Source organism: Phaseolus vulgaris, chromosome 2 (genome assembly GCF_000499845.2).
Source record: "Phaseolus vulgaris cultivar G19833 chromosome 2, P. vulgaris v2.0, whole genome shotgun sequence".
NCBI lineage: Eukaryota > Viridiplantae > Streptophyta > Magnoliopsida > Fabales > Fabaceae > Phaseolus > Phaseolus vulgaris.
Window position 1 is genome coordinate 3,185,096 of NC_023758.2, and position 18,580 is coordinate 3,203,675.

Genomic DNA, 18,580 nt, shown 5'->3' on the forward strand with positions numbered 1-18,580 from the left:
TAAGTCTTTTCTCCCGTAAAAAATATATGCATATGCATTCCAAAAACTCAATAATTTATTTTGTAAAAAACTATTGTAATTATATTTTACCCTGCTTAAAGAAATAAAAAAATTGATTTCAATAATCACGAATTTAAAAAACTGCACTGTTTTAGAATTTATTATAAAAAATATAGATGAACAAATGTAAGATAATTTTTTTTAATATTTATATATATATATATAAATAAAAGTACTACATCCATTTTAATTTAATTAAAAAGAGAATATAAAATAAAAAATTAATAAAGATTATAATCAAAAGAAAAAATAAAACTAGACAGTGTACAAGTGAAACGACTGTTAAAAAATATTAGAAAAGACAAAAATAATATTAGCTTAGTTTGGTATACATATGTTTTTATATCCTTAATAAACTGAAAAATAAATATTGATGGGACCCAACTTTAAATAAATATAACATAATTTTGAATTTACTATCAACTATATGTTCCATAGTTAATTAAATGTGTACCGGTATGGTCGACCGACATCCTGACGTGTCTCGGTCTCCCTGTCCGAAATGACCGAGACACATGTTGGGAAAAACGGGTAATTTTCCCACTAAAACAAAACCCTAACAGAGCTACCCGACAAATAATATTGAATATTTAGCCTAATCTCCGAGCACAGCAAAAACAATTCCATTTTATTATTATGAGGGAAGATATTACAAATTGGGATATATAACAGTGAAGGAGAAGAGTTTAATTTATAACCCTCAAACCTCCTTCCCAAACAATGAACCCACCGATGCGGGACTTGGGATTAAGCCAAAATCAACAAATCTCCACCTTGGCTTAATTTCAAGTCCCACCTAAAACAAATCTTCTCAAAACATAACAAAAACAAACTTTACAGTGCTTCAAACTTCACATCTAAATTCAACAGGTCTGCTACTAATTGATTAAACATAGTGATGTGTGCATTCATAGTAGTACTTTGTTGGTAGTCAAATCGGAACAACCTTTTCTTCATCAGGAGCTTGTTCTGACCACTTTTCTTCATAAACTTGTCCTCCAATGCCTTCCACAGTTTGTGTGCAGAAGTCTCGTTTTTTACAGCGTACTTCTGCTCTCTGGACAGGCAGGATCGAATAGTTCTGCATGCTAACCGGTTGATGATACTCCAGTCTTTCTCCTCTACCTCTTTTGGTTTCTCTCCTTCAATAGCAATATCAAGACCCTGCTGAAAAAGAGAATCCAAGACCTCTCCTTGTTACATGCCAAAATGTCCAGTGCCATCAAATATTTTCACTGCCAATTTCAAAGTGGACACCGGGAACCTCGACCATGATGACGAGGAGCCCGACATTCTGGATACATTCTTCGCTTCTTCTTCTTGATTTGCCATTACAAACTCAAAATATAATATTCAATATTACAAATAATTTCAAACAACCCAAGGCGAACCTTCGGCTCTTTATACCACTTGTTGAGAAAAACGGGTAATTTTCCCACTAAAACAAAACCCTAACAGAGCTACCCGACAAATAATATTGAATAAATAAAGCGGAATAATAAAAGAGATAAAGAGAAAAAAAACACACCCGAAAATTATTAACAGAGTTCGGCCTGTTTAGCCTAATCTCCGAGCACAGCAAAAACAACTCCCTTTTATTATTATGAGAGAAGATATTACAAATTGGGATATATAACAGTGAAGGAGAAGAGTTTAATTTATAACCCTCAAACCTCCTTCCCAAACAATAAACCCACCGATGTGAGACTTGGGATTAAGTCAAAATCAACAACACGCTGATATGTCTCTGTCTATCTGGCCGACCGACCAACACAGGACGCACGGTCAGACCGATCGACATATATAACCATTAACGCTCCCAATGAGGTAAGCCCATTAAAATAATATAAATAACACACATCCCAAGGAAAAATGTACGTCATTTATTACTGTGCACCTACCTGAATACGAATCACCCGCTTTACTGACTTGAGCGTCGGAGTGCCTTTTGCAGGTACCCCTATTTGGTGTTCACCCGAAACTGAGAGCCAAAGGAGAAGCACGAAGACGAGAAGGATCTCAGCCAAACACCTAGTAACCTGCCCGACAGAAGGAAGAAGACGAAGACTTCAATAGTTTTCTAGGTCTTATCTTCCTAACAAGAAAAAAAATGTATTATTTTAACAAGATAATTAGTTATACATACAACATAATGAATGATATATTTTTAATACATTTTTTCACCACACCTCTGTTTTCTCTTTCATTTTCTTCTCCTCTTCTCCCTCGTGCTATTATGAACCACACGAAGCAAAACATCATAATCTTCTAGGTTGCTTTCTAACAATGATTTTTCATAATTTTCTAAATACATTTTTGTACATATGTGGAACTGAGTATTAACAAGATAGAAGATGACAAATTAAATTAATATAATTTTTTTACTAAAAATGAAATTTAGCACATAATTAAATAACGTGGTAGCTGGTGTGGGCCTGAGGAGTCACTTCAAAATACATGTTCTCTCAATGGTGTTTCATATTTGGTGTGACCAACCAACAAATGAATGGGGAGTAGTAATACCAACAAAACAGGGTAACCTAAATAAACACAAACAAATCCACACAAGTAATGCTCTCACTTTCCTTCCATTTTCCTTCCAATTATTATCAGTAATCAAGTTAACAAGTGGGCTCTAATGTCAAACACAAAACAAATAAAACAATAACACAAGAAAGACATGTGATATTGAAAGATGTTTTTGACTGATTAATCACAATGATTTAGCATAAATAATCCTCCGAAACAATGCAAAACTAGCCACCACTTCGATATTTAAAATAATTTCTTAAGAAAAATTTAAAACTAGTTTTTTGAAATGATATGCAACATATAATGATGGAGTTCACATATAATCAGAAAAAAAGACTAAATTTTTGCATTATCACAATTTTTTTTTTTGTTAATTACTATCTTTTTATTGACTTCACATGGACTCGTTTGATGGTAAATATTAAAAGATGTAGGTAATTTTTTTATTTACATTTACATTTATATATATATATAATTATGTAAATTATATTTTTATACAAAATGGTGAAAGAAAACGCGCCAAATAAATCAATAAAGGAAAGAATTTTTGTATGTTAAATGATTTCAAAGAAGACTATAAGATTGTTTTTGAAATAAAAGTTAATATATAAAATAATAAAATTCGAGTTATTCACCTTTTAGGATGAATCTTTATATATTGTCACTTACTTTTCTCAAGATTTGTATCAGTTAAACAATTTTTGTTTAGTTACATGTATTATTTATGTTTATACATTATTTATATTAATTTTAATATTTTTAATTTATTTATTTATTCAAATATACTGATTTTGATTTCTTATAATTAATATTTACTTTATAATTCATTTATTTATTAGTATATTAATAATAGTTCATAAATAATTAATACCCTACAATTTTTTCCTTGCAATACATGGGTTAGAAAACCTAGTATACCTAAAAGATATTCTTAAGATAAAGTAAGTAATGAAATTAACAAGTAATAAATGTTATCAACACTATCTCCTATTTACGTTACTATGTGATGGGTTTGCTACTGGGAGCCCTTATCTAGGCCCAATATCTCTAATAAACTCATGATTATAATTTATTTAGAAACTTAATATTTTTAATAGAACCTATCATTAATACTTAGCTTTAATATTGTTTTATTGACTTGTGAGACTTAGTGGTACATAAAGTGTTTCACTTTCACAGCATGCCGAGCGACCACAGAGAGATCCATCTCTCAACTAATTCAGTTTGAATTCCGACCGGTTATGGTAATGTTTAATAACCTTATCATAATGAATTTTGGTTTTCTAAATGAGTATTTTACATTTTATAAAATGAATGAATAAAGATATTGTTCTGAAAGTGTGTTGGGATCTAAAGAACGATTGCTTTATTCCTCCACTCGGTCGGTTGATATCACTCTTAGCTTATTGTTTCATCTTTTTTCTCTCAGTCGTCTGGTAATACAGACTGGGATGGTACTTGCAGAACACACTCCGACGATCAAGTCAGTCAGTGTTGACACTCGATTGTTGTAGATAATGACATACCTGATTATCGAAATTTGTGTTATTTATATTACTTTAATGAATCTTTGTTGGTGGACCGGATTAAGAGATTGGTTCCTGTTTAGGGTTACGTCAAACAACTCTTAACTATGTATTAATCCTGCTGACTTGGTCAATCGTCGGTCGACCACGTGTCATCACATGACCTTGTGCTCAAATGATCAGATGGTTTGGGATTCTGACCGACTCACTGAGTAATCTGGTAGTGCCAGTAAATATATATTTATATATATATATATATATATATATATATATATATATATATATATATATACACACATGAATACCAGGTCTAAGTAAAAGGGGTGAAAGACATTGGGAAGAAGTTGGTAGAAGCACTGAGAATTGGGGTTTTGACTTAAAAAATACTACTGACTTGTATTAATGGCATTGCATTCAATTCAACGGAGTCTGCGGTTGAAACGTCAGCTTTTTGTCTCAGTCAACAACATCCATCGTCATTCATACCCACCTCTTTCTTCCCCACTCATTTTACCATCACATCATTATCATCACTTATTTTTCCATTACCAAATATAATCCTTCCTTATTTAATACCACATTTAATATATTATGTGAAGTGAAATAATAATTTGAGAGTAGAAGCGAAAGAATCCAAAATTCCATTCCCACTGCTGTTGGTAATAGAAAATTCCATGACTTGGTCATGGAAAAGGAAAATGCAAGAAGTGTTATGTAAGAACCATGATCACGTTGACGGGTCACTCTTCCTCTTTCTCCTTCTCTCTCCTTCCTCGTAACTCTCTGCACACCCATCTCATATTATTCATCCTCAAGAGAAGACTTTTGTTCTTTTTGCTTTCATAGGTACTACTTATATAATTCATTAACCTTTTCATATCCTTTCACTCAACAACAATCTTATCTTACCCTTTTTCTTCTTTTTCTTTCTGGTTAATTATCTGATTTTGTTCTTTACTCAATTCAGTTCATCATATGTCTCTCTCTCTAGATAGGGTCAAACGTGGTTCACAAAAGAGATTACGATTCCATTCAACCGTTGCTTTTTCTTGACCTTTCTTATCTGCTGCTGCATGTTAAATTCACAAGCCTTCTGATTTTGCTGCTTTGCGAACGTAATCAGTATTTGAATTTTGTAGTAATCTGATTTTGGTGTGGTTCAAAGGAGGATAATAAAAAATTTCTTCTGTTCCAATTCTTGTAAGGTACAGGTACTTCTTACTCATCATCTTAACTCTGGATAATTTATTGTTTGTTACAGTGTTTTAAGAATTCCTTTTTAACTTTAGTCGGAATTAAATATAGATTTTTTTAACCATATACCAATCTAGGTCTAAAAAATCGAATTGAATATGAATTTTTTCCCCAAATCACTATATCTCAGTTTGCATCGGGACAATCCATATGGGTCCAAGGAGTCATTTTGTCACCTCTGTATTCAGTATTTTTAGAAATGCACAGGTGTCTCTGATAGGGGAATAGAACCAATTTTCACGTTCAAATCTATATTTATCTCTTTCTGGTGGCCACATAGAGTCTTTTGATTTCAACAAAAATACAAAATGTAAAATCTTTACATTAGTTAAAAAATTTACAACTCTTCCGTTTAACTCTATTGCAGCTTTCTGGTTGTGTTTCCAAACCCTAAGAATTTCAAATTGCATGTTAAAATCAAACAGTAACGTTGCTTAACAAGAAGTTGAGCAAAACTATAGGAAGACATAATCAGTCAAAGGGAAGGTTTCATTGAAGTAGAAACCTACGGTGTATAATATCATTTCTCGTGTATGTTTTACAAATAGAGTAAGATATGTCGCGTGATGTTTTTTTAATGTTATTTGAAGCCATTGCTTCTATCATTTCAATATCAATAACATTTCAGTTTAGATGCAAATATGTTTTCAGTTCTTCTAAATATGGTTTCATTTATTTTTTAGTTCTTAAAGGCATGTTATGTTAGCAATTTGGGCAGTGGTTTGTTACCAAGTTTTATTGTACTTTACGGAGGAAGCATGAATTAGCATAAACCTGTTTTTTTTTACTATATTAGTTTTTCTTTCGTACAATATGAATAATTTTGTTTACTTGTCTAATGTGCAGGTGTAGGACAGTCTCCTAATGAGAACGGATATTGTTGAAGGGGAGGCCTTACTAAATCCCAGCTCCTTTAAGGTACATAACTACAATTGAATTTCGGTGTTATGTTTATTGTGAATGTTTTCCAGAGCTTCTACTTTTAATATAGCAATTTTATTGATTTCTACTGAAAAAGATTACTGACTTCAAGTTTTCTTCTTTAGGATATGACATTGCCTTCTTGAACTGCGTTGTGATATTAGAGATAACCAATCTATTAATCTGAATTTATGTTAACAGGTGCATAGTAAAATCTGCATAGAACTTGCAAAATTAGTGGATAGAATCTCAATAATAGTTCCAGACATAGAGGCGACAAGGCCAGGATTCTCATTGGGAATAGAGTCTCTGTGTTTGCTGAACAACGCAATTGAAAAGGCTAAAGTACTTCTGCAGCATTGCTCTGAATGCAGCAAACTCTATCTGGTGTGTACTCCTGCATCAATAATAGCAAAACAACACACAGAAATACGACACGCCATTTCATCTTGAACGCATCCTCAATTTCATACTTCGATCCTAAATGGTCCCTTCAAGTAAACAATTATATAAGTAATTTTTCAAGTATTAGACATCATATTTGATAGTAAAATACATTGTAAATTGATGGATATTCAATAGTTGAAAAATTACTAGTATAGTTTTACTAATTTAGAAGATACTTAGGAGAGACAGTAATACGCAGAGGATGAAATTGGTGGTTTATTCACGTCTTCTTTGTCAAGCTTACAAGAAAAACAAGAGCACCTAAACATACATATGATCTTATCACTTATCAGTGGATTATACTTGCAGGTTGCATGATAGTGATGGTACTGATGATATTTAGTTGGTTTGAATATTACTTTCAGGTTATGACAGGGGATACAGTACTCTCAAGATGCCTAAAGACAACAAGATCGTTAGAGAAAAGCTTAATCCAAATTCAGAATATGGTTCCTGTTATGTTGGCTGTGAAGGTCATTCAACTTATATTCTCTATTCAATTTCCTTCCTGACTATTGGATTATTACGATTCTTTTAACTGGATAAACTCTACAATTAAATGATCATTTGTTTATTAAAATCAAGCATATTAACTACCCTCATCTGACTTTCTTTTTAAGCATACCCAAATGGAACTTCATTCCAATAATCTAGTTGACATTGAAATATAACTTGCAGGTTTCTGGAATAATTCATGATATTGAGTGTACGAGATTTGTTCTGGACCCCGATGAAGAAGAGGCTGGGAGGGTTGTGAGAGAGTTGCTCGGTTCAACCTCAGATTCAGTCAACGATTCTGAAGTTGAAGCTCTTCAGTCTGCAGCATCTCGACTGAAAATAACATCCCGGAAGGCCATCGTAACAGAGCAACGATCTATTAGGAAGTTGTTGGATAAACTTGGACCACATGACGTGACGAAGAAAAGGATGATACTGAAATATCTTCTGCATCTACTGAAAAAGCATGCAAAGCTCCTGGTGGTAGAACATGAGGAGAGGGTCTATTCTTCCGAAGAACAAGTTGTAACACAGAAATCTAGTCACGATTCTCTACGAAGCCATCATGTGGAATCAGACCAAAGCTTAAACTATGGTCAATATATAACTCACACCAGTGAGTTGGGTGGAGTTGAACCCCCTGAGCAATTTAAGTGCCCAATATCCTCAAGGTTGATGTATGATCCTGTTATCATTGAGTCTGGAGAAACATATGAAAGGATGTGGATAAAAAAGTGGTTTGATGAGGATAATGACATATGCCCCAAAACCAGAAAGAAACTAGTCCATACGGCTTTGACTCCAAACGTGTCCATGAAGAACCATATATCAAAGTGGTGCAGAAAAAATGAAGTCTCTATTCCAGATCCTAGTAGGCATGAAGAAGATATTCGCTCATGGGAAGCTTCAAGCACTTCCATTAATAGTATAGGAAGTTATTTCAACGACTTCAACTCGCCAGTGGATCTCAGTAGCATGTCAATTGGGTCACTTGATACTAGTTTTTGTTCAGATGCCTCGCATGGTAAGACCACTCGTGGCTCTTTGTTGATCAAGAGCAGTGACAATTCTGAAAGACATCAAGTTCATGCAGAGATACAAGATAGTGATTTGATGCTCTTGCCTCAACTCCGTGATTTTCAATGGGAATCTCAATGCAAGGTCATTCAAGACCTGAAAGATCACTTGAAAAGCAATAGCCAAGCTTTTGTTTCTGTACCAGCAGAAAATTTGGTTGAACCACTCCTCAGATTTCTGAGCAATGCATATGATCTGCGTGATGTTCAAGCCTTGAGAGCTGGAACTCAGCTTCTGTTGGACTTTGTCAACAACTGCAGGCACGATTTCTTTTCCCCTTAATTTTATTATTTCTATATTGCTAATCATTTTGCTTTGCTTATAATATTTTCTAATGTCACTTTTCGGGAAAGTTTTGTCTAAATTAATTCACATCTATCCTTCAAAACAGTATTCATTTGCTGAAACATATTTACTATCCTTCAAAAAAATTTAACGGTAAATTCGTTTTCTGTATTTCTTTAAAATTTCTAAAATATTAAAAATGTTGAAGAAAATACTAGTTGTTTCTTTTTTATTTTGTAAAAATGTAAACATACTTTCTAGTTGTAATTTTCTTCCAAATGTAAAATTGTTTGGTCGTTTATCAGTGCACTTGCCCTTTGATAATAGAATGACAATTTTGTTGTATGTATATTATTTGATGCAGAAATGGTAATACTACTTTGAATGATGATGCGTTCATTATGTTGGCGAGTTTTCTTGATTCAGAAGCGATAGAAGAAATTCTTGTCATACTGGAAGAACTGTCAGGATATCGGTTTAGTAAACCTAAAATTGCAGCATCAAGTGCTCTCAATTCAATTTTAAACATACTTGATTCCGAAAACAAAGGTTTCCAACAACGAGCCATTAGAATAATGTACAATTTGTCTTTCATTAGTGAAGTCTGTCCCAGCATGCTATCACTCAAGTGCATCCCAAAATTGCTGCCATTTTTCAAAGACAGAACCCTTTTGAGATACTGCATATATATATTGAAAAATCTGTGTGATACTGAAGAGGGTAGGAATTCTGTTGCTGAAACAAAGGGATGCATAACTTCTGTGGCTGAAATACTTAATTCAGGCAATAATGAAGAACAAGAACATGCACTGGCAGTTCTAGTCTCTCTATGCTCTCATGTGGATTATAGTAAGTTAGTAATGAGAGAGCATGAGAATATCATAACTTCTCTTTGCCTGATCTCCCAGAATGGAAACGATAAAGGAAAGAAAAGTGCGATGGAATTGATCTATATTTTGAATGGTGTCAACATTGTTGACAATAAAGGTTGCCCTGAACCAAATATCAGCAACTCTTGTCGAGATTCCATCAGTCACCCACCTGAAGAAAGTAGACCATCAAAGAGATCCACGTTTTTGAAGAAACTATCACCATTTTCAAAGTCCAGTTCACATGCATCAAAAACCAAAAGATGAGAATGAATTCCTCGGCATTTCAACCTTGTGATCTTATTGTGGGGACAACAGATAAGTTCAGATGAGTTCCATGTGTGGGTTTTGCCTTTTCTAGAACTTGCGGCATTTTCAGCGTTAAAGATTCATTCGCAATGCATCTGCTACTTAATTTTGCACTGTAACAACAGGTAGTAAGATGATGTATAGTTGTGTTTATGATCATGATATATTCTTTTGACATTCCAATTTAGGGCTTGTGAATTCTTAAGATAGTAGACAGTTTTCTGATTTCTCTTTCCCTTCCTGTCAATATACTAGGGAGACCAAGTACACATTTCATTTGTATCTATGTATATATATTATACACTCCAGTACTTTGGATACTGCTGTAAAATGGATATTATTGCAATGAAGGTGTTTGCCAATATTTAACATTTTTTTTGTTTAATTGTATGGATTTGGTGGTACCTTCCAACTCTATACATTCTTTATTTGACCAATTTTATATTACTAATTTTATTCATTATTTCATTTAGGGCTATCTTTGCAAAATGGTAAGGTTCTTGGCTTGGGCAGTTCCAATCTTGAAAACAGACTCTTGACTACATCTGTCCACTATTTCTAAATCACGCTTAGTTAATTCCTGTAATTCGCATTGACTTATGATCATTGGTAATCTGAACAAAGGTGACCTTTGCTTGCAAGCAATCCTTGTTAGGACATAACTGATGACGGTATAATAGTTTATCAACTTACATTAGTCTCTTAAAATAAAATCTCTTGATCTTATTTTTAACGACTCATTTTTAATTTTGACATGTAAAAGAAATTAAATTCTTATTAGCCGCTAATAATTTTGTAATAAAAAAAAACATAGTAAGATAACTTAATGAAACATTTTATAAATTTAGTAAATGAATAATCAACCCTGCTGATTTTAGAAACAAAAATGGCTTCCCGGCATGGACAAAGCATCCATCTAGCCAACCAAATTGTACAATTTATATTTTTCTGGTTTAGGTGGGATTACTCTCGCTAAGCATTATTGTTTTTAAGTTTATTAAAAAATGGCTTCCTAAGATTTATGTGTCAAACTAGAAGCACAAATTACATTACATAGATTAACCAAAAACCAACCCAGGATTCAATTGATTAGATATAACTACCAATGACATACCGGTTGAAAAACGCGTGTATATAAAGTCATCTGTATAAATCATTGAAGGAAAATAAGAGTTCGGAAATACGTACAACTAAAAATCAATATTGGAAAAGAAAAAAAGAAAAACAGATTTGTTTGTGAGAAATACAATGCGAGTTTATATTATAAAAGAGATTCACTAAGCTTACTTTTAGTCGCAGGGCTATGAAACAGCATAAAGTTAAATTCCAGAATGAACTAACAACACAATGGGAAAATACTAAAGACTGCACAGCTAAGACCTCAGTTGCATGTCCCACCAAGCCTGAGGGAACTGTGCCTGGCATATTACATGTATGACACAAACCAGCAGACGCGATCCAGTGTTATTGGTCTCATTCACAGGCTAGTTTGGTATCAAAGCTGCTTCAGCAGATGATCCAGTGCCATTTGGTTTCATTCACAGGCTGGTTTGGTATCAAAGCTGCTAAGGCATATGGCAAAGGCTTGGAAGGCAGAGAGCGGATAACGGTAATCCATGGTAAATATGTCTTTTCCAATCTTTCCAAACTGCAAGATTACTTTTTCTTGTTCTGCAGCAGAAACATTATGGGAAGGATCGACAGCTGCCACAAGTTGAAAGTTTTTAACAGAAGCCACTGTGACACGACCCTTGAAGTTTAGGCACCAGCATTGCAGTTGCTCGTGCCATCTAGGAGCCTTGTTTTTTAGTACCATGGGCTCAGCTGAGCCTTGGCTAGGTACTGGTATCTTAGGGAGGTTTACATCATTTAAATCTGTACTTGGACCTTTTCCTTTTAGTACTGGTGAGGGAGAAAAAGGCTTGTCAATGATTTGAGGGAAAGATGTAGGTGTTGGAGCAGTGCCCCCTTCCTGAATAGCTGAGATAGATATGGAGTTCATGGTGCAGTGCATTCTCCTTGGCCCTCTTGCACGGAGAACATTCAACTCATATGCAATGGTGCTAACAACATGGTTAAATGCTGAAACTCTAGGAGATACCTGCTTAGAATGAAATCTCCTACTAGACTGAGTATCTTGTTGAATTGCAGCTCCTTCTGGTGGTTGGCTGTCATAAATAGTGAACTTGGTACCCAAAAAATTAGACCTGTCAAAGTTTGTTGTCAAGTCAAATACATGGTATGGAGCAAGATGAAAAATAAAAAAGAAGGCATGTTTCTATCAAACCAAAACTTGCCTGAGTTTTCCAACATATGTGTTGCTGGACCGAGAAAAATCATCTGCAACCAAAGACACAACAAAGTCTGTGCCTGTTGCCCTTCTTACCTTTTTGGCAGCTAGTAGCAACTTATCAGTCTCATTCTCCGCTGCACAATTAACATCAAAATAATACAACTTGTCAGATATCACTTCAAGAACAAAAGTTGGCTTTTGGTAAATCCAAATTATCCAATTTTCCTCTTATTCAAATATCTCAAATATATTCTGGTTCACAGTATGAGTGGGTGAATTACCAAGTGATCCATTTGAGATTGATCATTGTGCATAAATAAATGAGTTTCATAATACATGAATAAAGCATTTTTAGTGTAAGAAACTTGCAGTTCAATATTCAAAGTTGTTCACTCAGTATTTTGATAAGTAACTTAAAATGAGAAACATAGCATCCCTGTTTCTATGGAAAAAGAAATGGCACACATCAGCAATGAACAAAGTAACAAACTTACATGGTACCAGGCCAATGTACAATAGATATGTAGAAGTTTCTCGGTTCCTCCTGATAAAGCACTGTATTGGAGAGTCACGAGGGCCGGGCTATTTATACACATAAGAGAAAGATAAGAAACAGAGAAAAAGGAAAGATTAAGAACTGATTGGGATACGCAAGGGTGAGGGATTTATCACCTGTTTCAACGAAATAGGAAATGTGATCCTTCCACATTGTTCAGGAGTCTTGGCAATTTCTTTCGTAACATCCCTCCACGATTTACAAACAGAACCACAATGAACAACTACGGCACGTGCAGGCCAGCTAGTCTCACTCTCTTCCACTCTACTTATTATGTCCAGAATCAATTCAGGGGGTAAATTCGCCCACTGCCCTTGCTGAATAGGTTCAAGTGAAGTTAAAGTGATTTCTGGAGCAACATGTGACTTTGTCCGACCATTCCAACGCCTGCTCTCCACACCTCGCCTAGACATGCTTCCAATCCCATCTCTCATCTCCTTTAGTTCTCTTACTATGCTTTTCAACGACATTTTCCCACAGCATACCAATCTTCCTTCCACCAAAAAAACTGCAACCACCCAAACAAAACCCAAATAAATCTCCACTCTAAACAGTAAAAAAAAAGACTCCTATGTATCACAGAGTCACCTCTTTCGATTTTTCAGATACCAACAACAATAGCTCTTAACACAGCATAATGCTAATTCAATTCCAGCTCAAAACATATTCACAAATCGCACCTCGCTAATCACAAGCCTTACCCTAATTCCTGACAAGTTTAATAAACAAAGTAACTAAGGAATAAACTATTTTTCCTTCTCCCTCGCTAAAAGCATCATAATAAAACAAATCAAAGACTTTATAGCAGACCCCGTGTCCTCGTCGATCTATAAATTCCGATAACAAAGGGGAATGCAGAACGCCGAAGCATAAATTTACTTTTTCTTCTTTAACACTAAATAAGGGGCAAAAGAAAGAAGAAGAAAACCTGAAAAATTGAAGCGAGTAAGGGAAAGTGGAATCGCAGGAAATGAGCTGAAAAATTGAGGTTCTGCTCGAGAGAGGAGAAGCAATGAGAAAGGAAAGTTGTAGAAGGCAGATCGATAAGCGAATCGGAGAAGGCAAAGGAGAGAAAGGAGTGAGGAGATGAAGTGGTTTTGAAGCTAAGAAGGTAAGGTTAGGTTAGGAAGAAGAAGGAGGACGCGTAAGAGGGAATATTCCGGCGCCTAAGTCTCCGCCACCAGCACCGCCGCGAAAAAGGTAGTCCGAAACCGTGAATGGTGTGACATGAATCGGATCCACCCTTTTATGTGAAATCTTATTTTAGCAACGTTGTTGCAGAAAGCGAAGCGTAATTTATTTGGGCAATCCAGTGCGCTCCACCCACGCTACTCCCTATTTCCTACGTCGCGACACGTGGCAATCCGTTTCTTTCTGTTCATCATCTTTACTCGCTAACAAAAAAAATGCTCATCATATCCAATCAACGTTTCTGTGTTACCTCGTTGGAAATAAATCATACCCACTCACAAAACTTCCCCTTCAACCTAATTTTGTATCTTAATAACAGAATATTAAATTATTACATTTCTAAATTATTAAATCATTCTGTATTTCTGTTAAAGTAAAATTATCCTTTTGAAACACACTGCAAAAGAAATTAGTTTTCAAATCCTAATATTCAATAAAAATTCCTTATGTGCCTTGTATCTATACGTTGTGATAGAATGTCAAAAATGTGCTGCTATATAATCTACTTTTCTAATGATGACTATTAATCGTAATCAAAGGTCCAATTGTTTAAACTATAAAAGGTCAAAAAAGTAATTTTCTTGTTGGATATATCTCATCGGTCACTATAATTGTTGGAGATTTTACATTAACTAGATATAAAAAAATATTTCTTTACATATAAGTGAGTGTAAATCTCATTCCATGAGGCGGTTTTATGAGGTTGAGTTAGGGTTGAAGTCTACTTTGTAATATGGTATCAGAGTCATTTAAAGTCTATCATAGCAGTATTTGTTGGACCTATCGTGTCATTCGCTATCGCGTCATTATCGCACCACCCAAAATATGTTATCTCACGCATAGACTGTTACTCTCTCCTCATGACCAGGTTTATGAAGTGAGGATGTTGGAGATCCCAAATCACTGCATGAACCAGCTTTATGGAGTTGAGTTAGACTTAAAGTCTATTTTGTAATAATAATTTCTTCAAATAATTTAAAAATAATTCAAAATTAAGAGAATTAAAACCTACTGCCAGATTTAATTTAAAATAATTAAATATAAAAAACTAAAATTGGTGGTAGCACCCAGCAATGTAAAATTGTTAGCTGTACGAAATACAGCTGGATATTAGTGGCTTGCATTCACAGATAAGAATATGCAAAGTAAGCTTTATGATGTTTTTTAAATAAAAAATATTTTTAAAAATAAATAAAAATGGATGAGTTTAGCCGATTTAGAGGGGATAGTGTTGAACACGATTAAAATTTAATCATGAAATAAAATGAAATTTGTGAGATTTAATTATATCGGTCTATTCATTTTGAATTGTGTAAAACAGGGTTTATTACTATTGTTTTTAACTTTCTCTAAAAAACTTCACAAAATCCTCTAAATTTTATTAAATTTTCACTAAATAGTTTACCTGTCAACTTTAAACACACCTTAAACTTATCACAGATATTCATATATTTTAATAAAAATGAGGACTTTGTAAAATTTGATAAAATTCAATTTTATTTAGTTTATAAGTAAAAACCAAATAAATTTGAAAAATTAAAAAACAAATCTAAATTAGAATAAGAATGGGACAAAGAAAGGAGCGGGAGTATTAAATACGACATTGAAGGAACGCACGTTCCTGAATGCCAACTACATTGCCACGTCACAATTGAGTTATGTTTTAACTTCATAGGATTTTAAACGCTTACCTTAAACTAATCTAGTTGGATCAGAAAACAAAATAACGCCAAAGATTACTTACAAAAATAATTTCATTTAGATTGTATCCAAATAATGCAAGTTTGACCCATTAATAATTTAAAATTGGAAAGAGGATTTTTCTTTTTTTATCAGTAAAATATAAAATATTTTTGTAGACACAAAAATAATATTAATAAGCCCTTATAATAGAAATAATAATTTATGAGTTTAGAAATAGGGTGTGATAAGACGTGAAGAGGTTGAAGGAGAGTGGGGCTATTGGGTTGGACAATAGAAGCAGAGAAGAGAAGAGAAGAACACATTTTAGACTTTGCACGTGCTGCGTCTCCAATGTCCTTTCTTCAACATTTATCTTCTATCCATTGCTCTACTCACAAACATGGTCCTGGACTGTTTTTTTTTTTTTTTTATATATATATAAAAAAGCTTTTATGTTAGGTATGTGTTAATTGACATTTCAGTTAGAGTGACACTTGAAGTAACAATCGTCATTTCACATTCACACAATCACGGATCAACTGTAGAAAAATAAACAAGACAAGATTTAACGTGATTCGGTCGGCAACTGCAACCTACATCCACACGGATAACTATTATGTTTACATTATATCCTATTGCACATCAATTACAAGTACAATGATATCTTTAAATAGAGATAAATAGAGATAATAAAGAGACACCATGATTAAACTCACTCACTAAAACATGGTGTCTACTCAGTCCAATCCAATTGGTCCTGGCTTCATACCCAACACACATCACATGAAAAAAAGTATTATTAAAAAAAATACAAAAATATGGGAGGACTAGATCAAACCTCATATATTAACAAAAACTATACATAGGTAGATTATACTAAAAAATTCTAAGAATAAACTAGATGAAAGCCTATTATACCAATGAAATGGTTATTTATGAATAAATCATAAATTAGCCAACTTATCAGCATATATCATTAAGAGAAATAATCCCACTTCTTTTTTCTTATGATATTTTTTTAAATTTTTTTTTAAAACAATGTCTTTGCAATTAATATATTATTTTGCTGCGTTCATGAATTATCATGACTTGAGTATTAATCATGCTGCTCAAATGGAAGCTTCCTCCTAGTGGTGGGGCTTCCTCAAATTCAGTACTCATGTTTCAAATTGTACCTGGAATGGAATAGCTGGCATCATCTTCTTTTTGTTATCAGAAAAAAAAACAGTGAGTGGATAATATTGATTCTTCTTTAGTTGAAGTTTTCATATTGTGTTTTAAGTTTCATCTTATCCACATGTCTGGACATTAATACCTACAAATTAATACCTGTCTTTAAATATTGGGAAGCAAATGTCCAATCTTGTGCTGTTTCCTTAAGCCCTTACATGTCTATTGAGAAAATTCATTTCACCTCTTATAATACAATTCGCTTTTTTTATGAACTGGGAAAATGTTTTACCTATTATATTTACATCGATTAAAAACAAAGAAAATTGTATATAAGAAGGTGCAAATTCTATTTCATGAATTGGTTTTATGAAATTGAGTTAGACTTATCAAAGTCAAACAAGTATTTGTTAATCTATCAGGTCACCATCTATAATATGTTATCTCTATATAAGTGGGTGCAAACCTCATCTATATATTTTCGTTAAAACATATAAATGATGATTAGGATATGTGGATATTATTTTAATTATTTGTTACTTTAAGTTATAGTGATGGGTTGAGCAAGGGAGTTTTTTTTACAGTGAGTGTGCACTTTTCTTCTTCTACTGTGGTTTCCTCTCTAATCCAGTCTTGCAAGGAGTGAGTGAGTTAATGAATGATTGAGACTAAGATATTTTTGACTGTAACGGTGTTGCTCTTTCACGATGTGGTACCACTTACGCTCTGACACGGAACTTAAGTTTCCCTGTACAATTTTTCTGCCTGGAGTCCAAAAAAAATAATAATTGAAGAACAAACAATTAAGACTTTCGGATTCCTTTAATCATAAATTTTAAAACTATTCAGTTTCAGTCTTTACTTATACTTTCTTTTTTCTGATTTTTAGTTTTTAGATAAATTAGTTTAAATATATTTTGTAAAGAGATGCCTTGATGGTAATTTTGATAATAGTAATAGCAATAAATAATATTAGTGGAGATAATAGTAATATTGATAGTCAGTGGCAGCAGCAATGACAAATAATAATAATAATAATAATATTTTTTTAATGGTTTTTGAAAATAAAAATAACTATATTTTCAAATTAAGTTCAAAATTATTTCAAATGTATTTTTTTTAAAGTTTGCATAAAAAAACTCAAAACCATCTAAAATGGGTAAGGGGAAAGATAGAAAAATGATTAAGTGTATAAATAGATGTTTATAATTTGACCGTGTTAGAAGAAATAAATGAGATAATACATACGACTCCTCAAATTCAAATGTCTTAGTTATAGATTATGCTTACAATGTGTTTTTTTTAAAGTTTTGTTTGCATTAGAATATAGAAAGTAAGTGACTGAAAAATGAAGGAAAAAAAAAGAGAAAAAAATAATATATTTCAATTAAAAAAATGAAAATGAGTGTAGAGTAAAATATATTTTTCTATTATTAATAAATTTATTTTATTTATTATATTTACTGTAATCAAAGATATAAATATTAAGTTGATTAAATTTAATTTAATCAATCGTCCACCTTAACACCCCCATCTTCGAAATATTAAGTTTATGCATACTTAAAATATTTTTTATGTTTTCAATATTTAATCTCAATTGACCATTTGATTGGAGGATCGGCAATGAAAATTGAAAGTGGATTACATTTTTTTAATTTAAGGAAAATAAATAATTGTATAATAATATTTAATAATATTAATTTTAAGATTCATGATAATGAGATATTAATGAATAAAAGTTCAAAGGAATGAATGAATACCATAATTTTCTTTTTTTGTTTGTTTATTTTGATGTTTTGGTTTGGGCATTTGTGTCTTTGGTATATTTAGTACTGAAAAAGTGAAAAGTGGCAGGCCCACAAGGGACAGTTCACGTGGTACTGGGCCCCCCAGTTCGTGGGTTGGGCTA

General features: G+C 33.1%; 2 protein-coding genes across 15 annotated transcripts; one reads left to right on the top strand and one right to left on the bottom strand.

Annotated features, from left to right (window-relative positions):
* The first annotated feature begins 4,461 nt into the window (after positions 1 to 4,461).
* LOC137810237 (U-box domain-containing protein 5-like) lies at positions 4,462 to 10,149 on the top strand. 14 transcript variants are annotated; one of them, XM_068611397.1, is made up of 7 exons: positions 4,462 to 4,964; positions 5,110 to 5,323; positions 6,219 to 6,290; positions 6,495 to 6,680; positions 7,106 to 7,213; positions 7,419 to 8,575; positions 8,965 to 10,149. In XM_068611397.1, the coding sequence occupies exons 3-7, from the start codon at positions 6,237 to 6,239 to the stop codon at positions 9,734 to 9,736; spliced, it is 2,277 nt and encodes a 758-aa protein (XP_068467498.1). In that variant the 5' UTR covers positions 4,462 to 4,964; positions 5,110 to 5,323; positions 6,219 to 6,236; the 3' UTR covers positions 9,737 to 10,149. The 14 variants fall into 14 exon arrangements, with proteins under 14 accessions (XP_068467498.1, XP_068467496.1, XP_068467505.1 ...); XM_068611395.1 differs by having other exon boundaries at positions 4,631 to 4,964; positions 5,086 to 5,323; XM_068611408.1 differs by having other exon boundaries at positions 4,696 to 4,964; positions 5,208 to 5,329; positions 6,495 to 6,790.
* Positions 10,150 to 10,959: 810 nt separating this feature from the next.
* LOC137810239 (tubby-like F-box protein 5) lies at positions 10,960 to 14,061 on the bottom strand. The gene is made up of 5 exons (XM_068611410.1): positions 13,556 to 14,061; positions 12,744 to 13,135; positions 12,566 to 12,653; positions 12,076 to 12,205; positions 10,960 to 11,985 (listed from the first exon to the last, which is right to left on the bottom strand). Exons 2-5 carry the CDS (start codon positions 13,095 to 13,097, stop codon positions 11,313 to 11,315), a joined length of 1,245 nt encoding a protein of 414 aa, XP_068467511.1. The 5' UTR covers positions 13,098 to 13,135; positions 13,556 to 14,061; the 3' UTR covers positions 10,960 to 11,312.
* Between the last annotated feature and the right edge of the window lie 4,519 nt (positions 14,062 to 18,580).

Excerpts from the sequence above, each read along its gene's own strand:
- LOC137810237 (XM_068611397.1), top strand. The coding sequence starts at position 6,237 with ATGAGAACGGATATTGTTGAAGGGGAGGCCTTACTAAATCCCAGCTCC. Across the intron at positions 6,681-7,105 it reads AATGCAGCAAACTCTATCTG|GTTATGACAGGGGATACAGT; the intron begins GTGTGTACTCCT and ends TATTACTTTCAG. Across the intron at positions 7,214-7,418 it reads CTGTTATGTTGGCTGTGAAG|GTTTCTGGAATAATTCATGA; the intron begins GTCATTCAACTT and ends TATAACTTGCAG.
- LOC137810239 (XM_068611410.1), bottom strand. The coding sequence starts at position 13,097 with ATGTCGTTGAAAAGCATAGTAAGAGAACTAAAGGAGATGAGAGATGGG. Across the intron at positions 12,206-12,565 it reads GTACATTGGCCTGGTACCAT|CGGAGAATGAGACTGATAAG; the intron begins GTAAGTTTGTTA and ends TTAATTGTGCAG. Across the intron at positions 11,986-12,075 it reads ACATATGTTGGAAAACTCAG|GTCTAATTTTTTGGGTACCA; the intron begins GCAAGTTTTGGT and ends AAACTTTGACAG.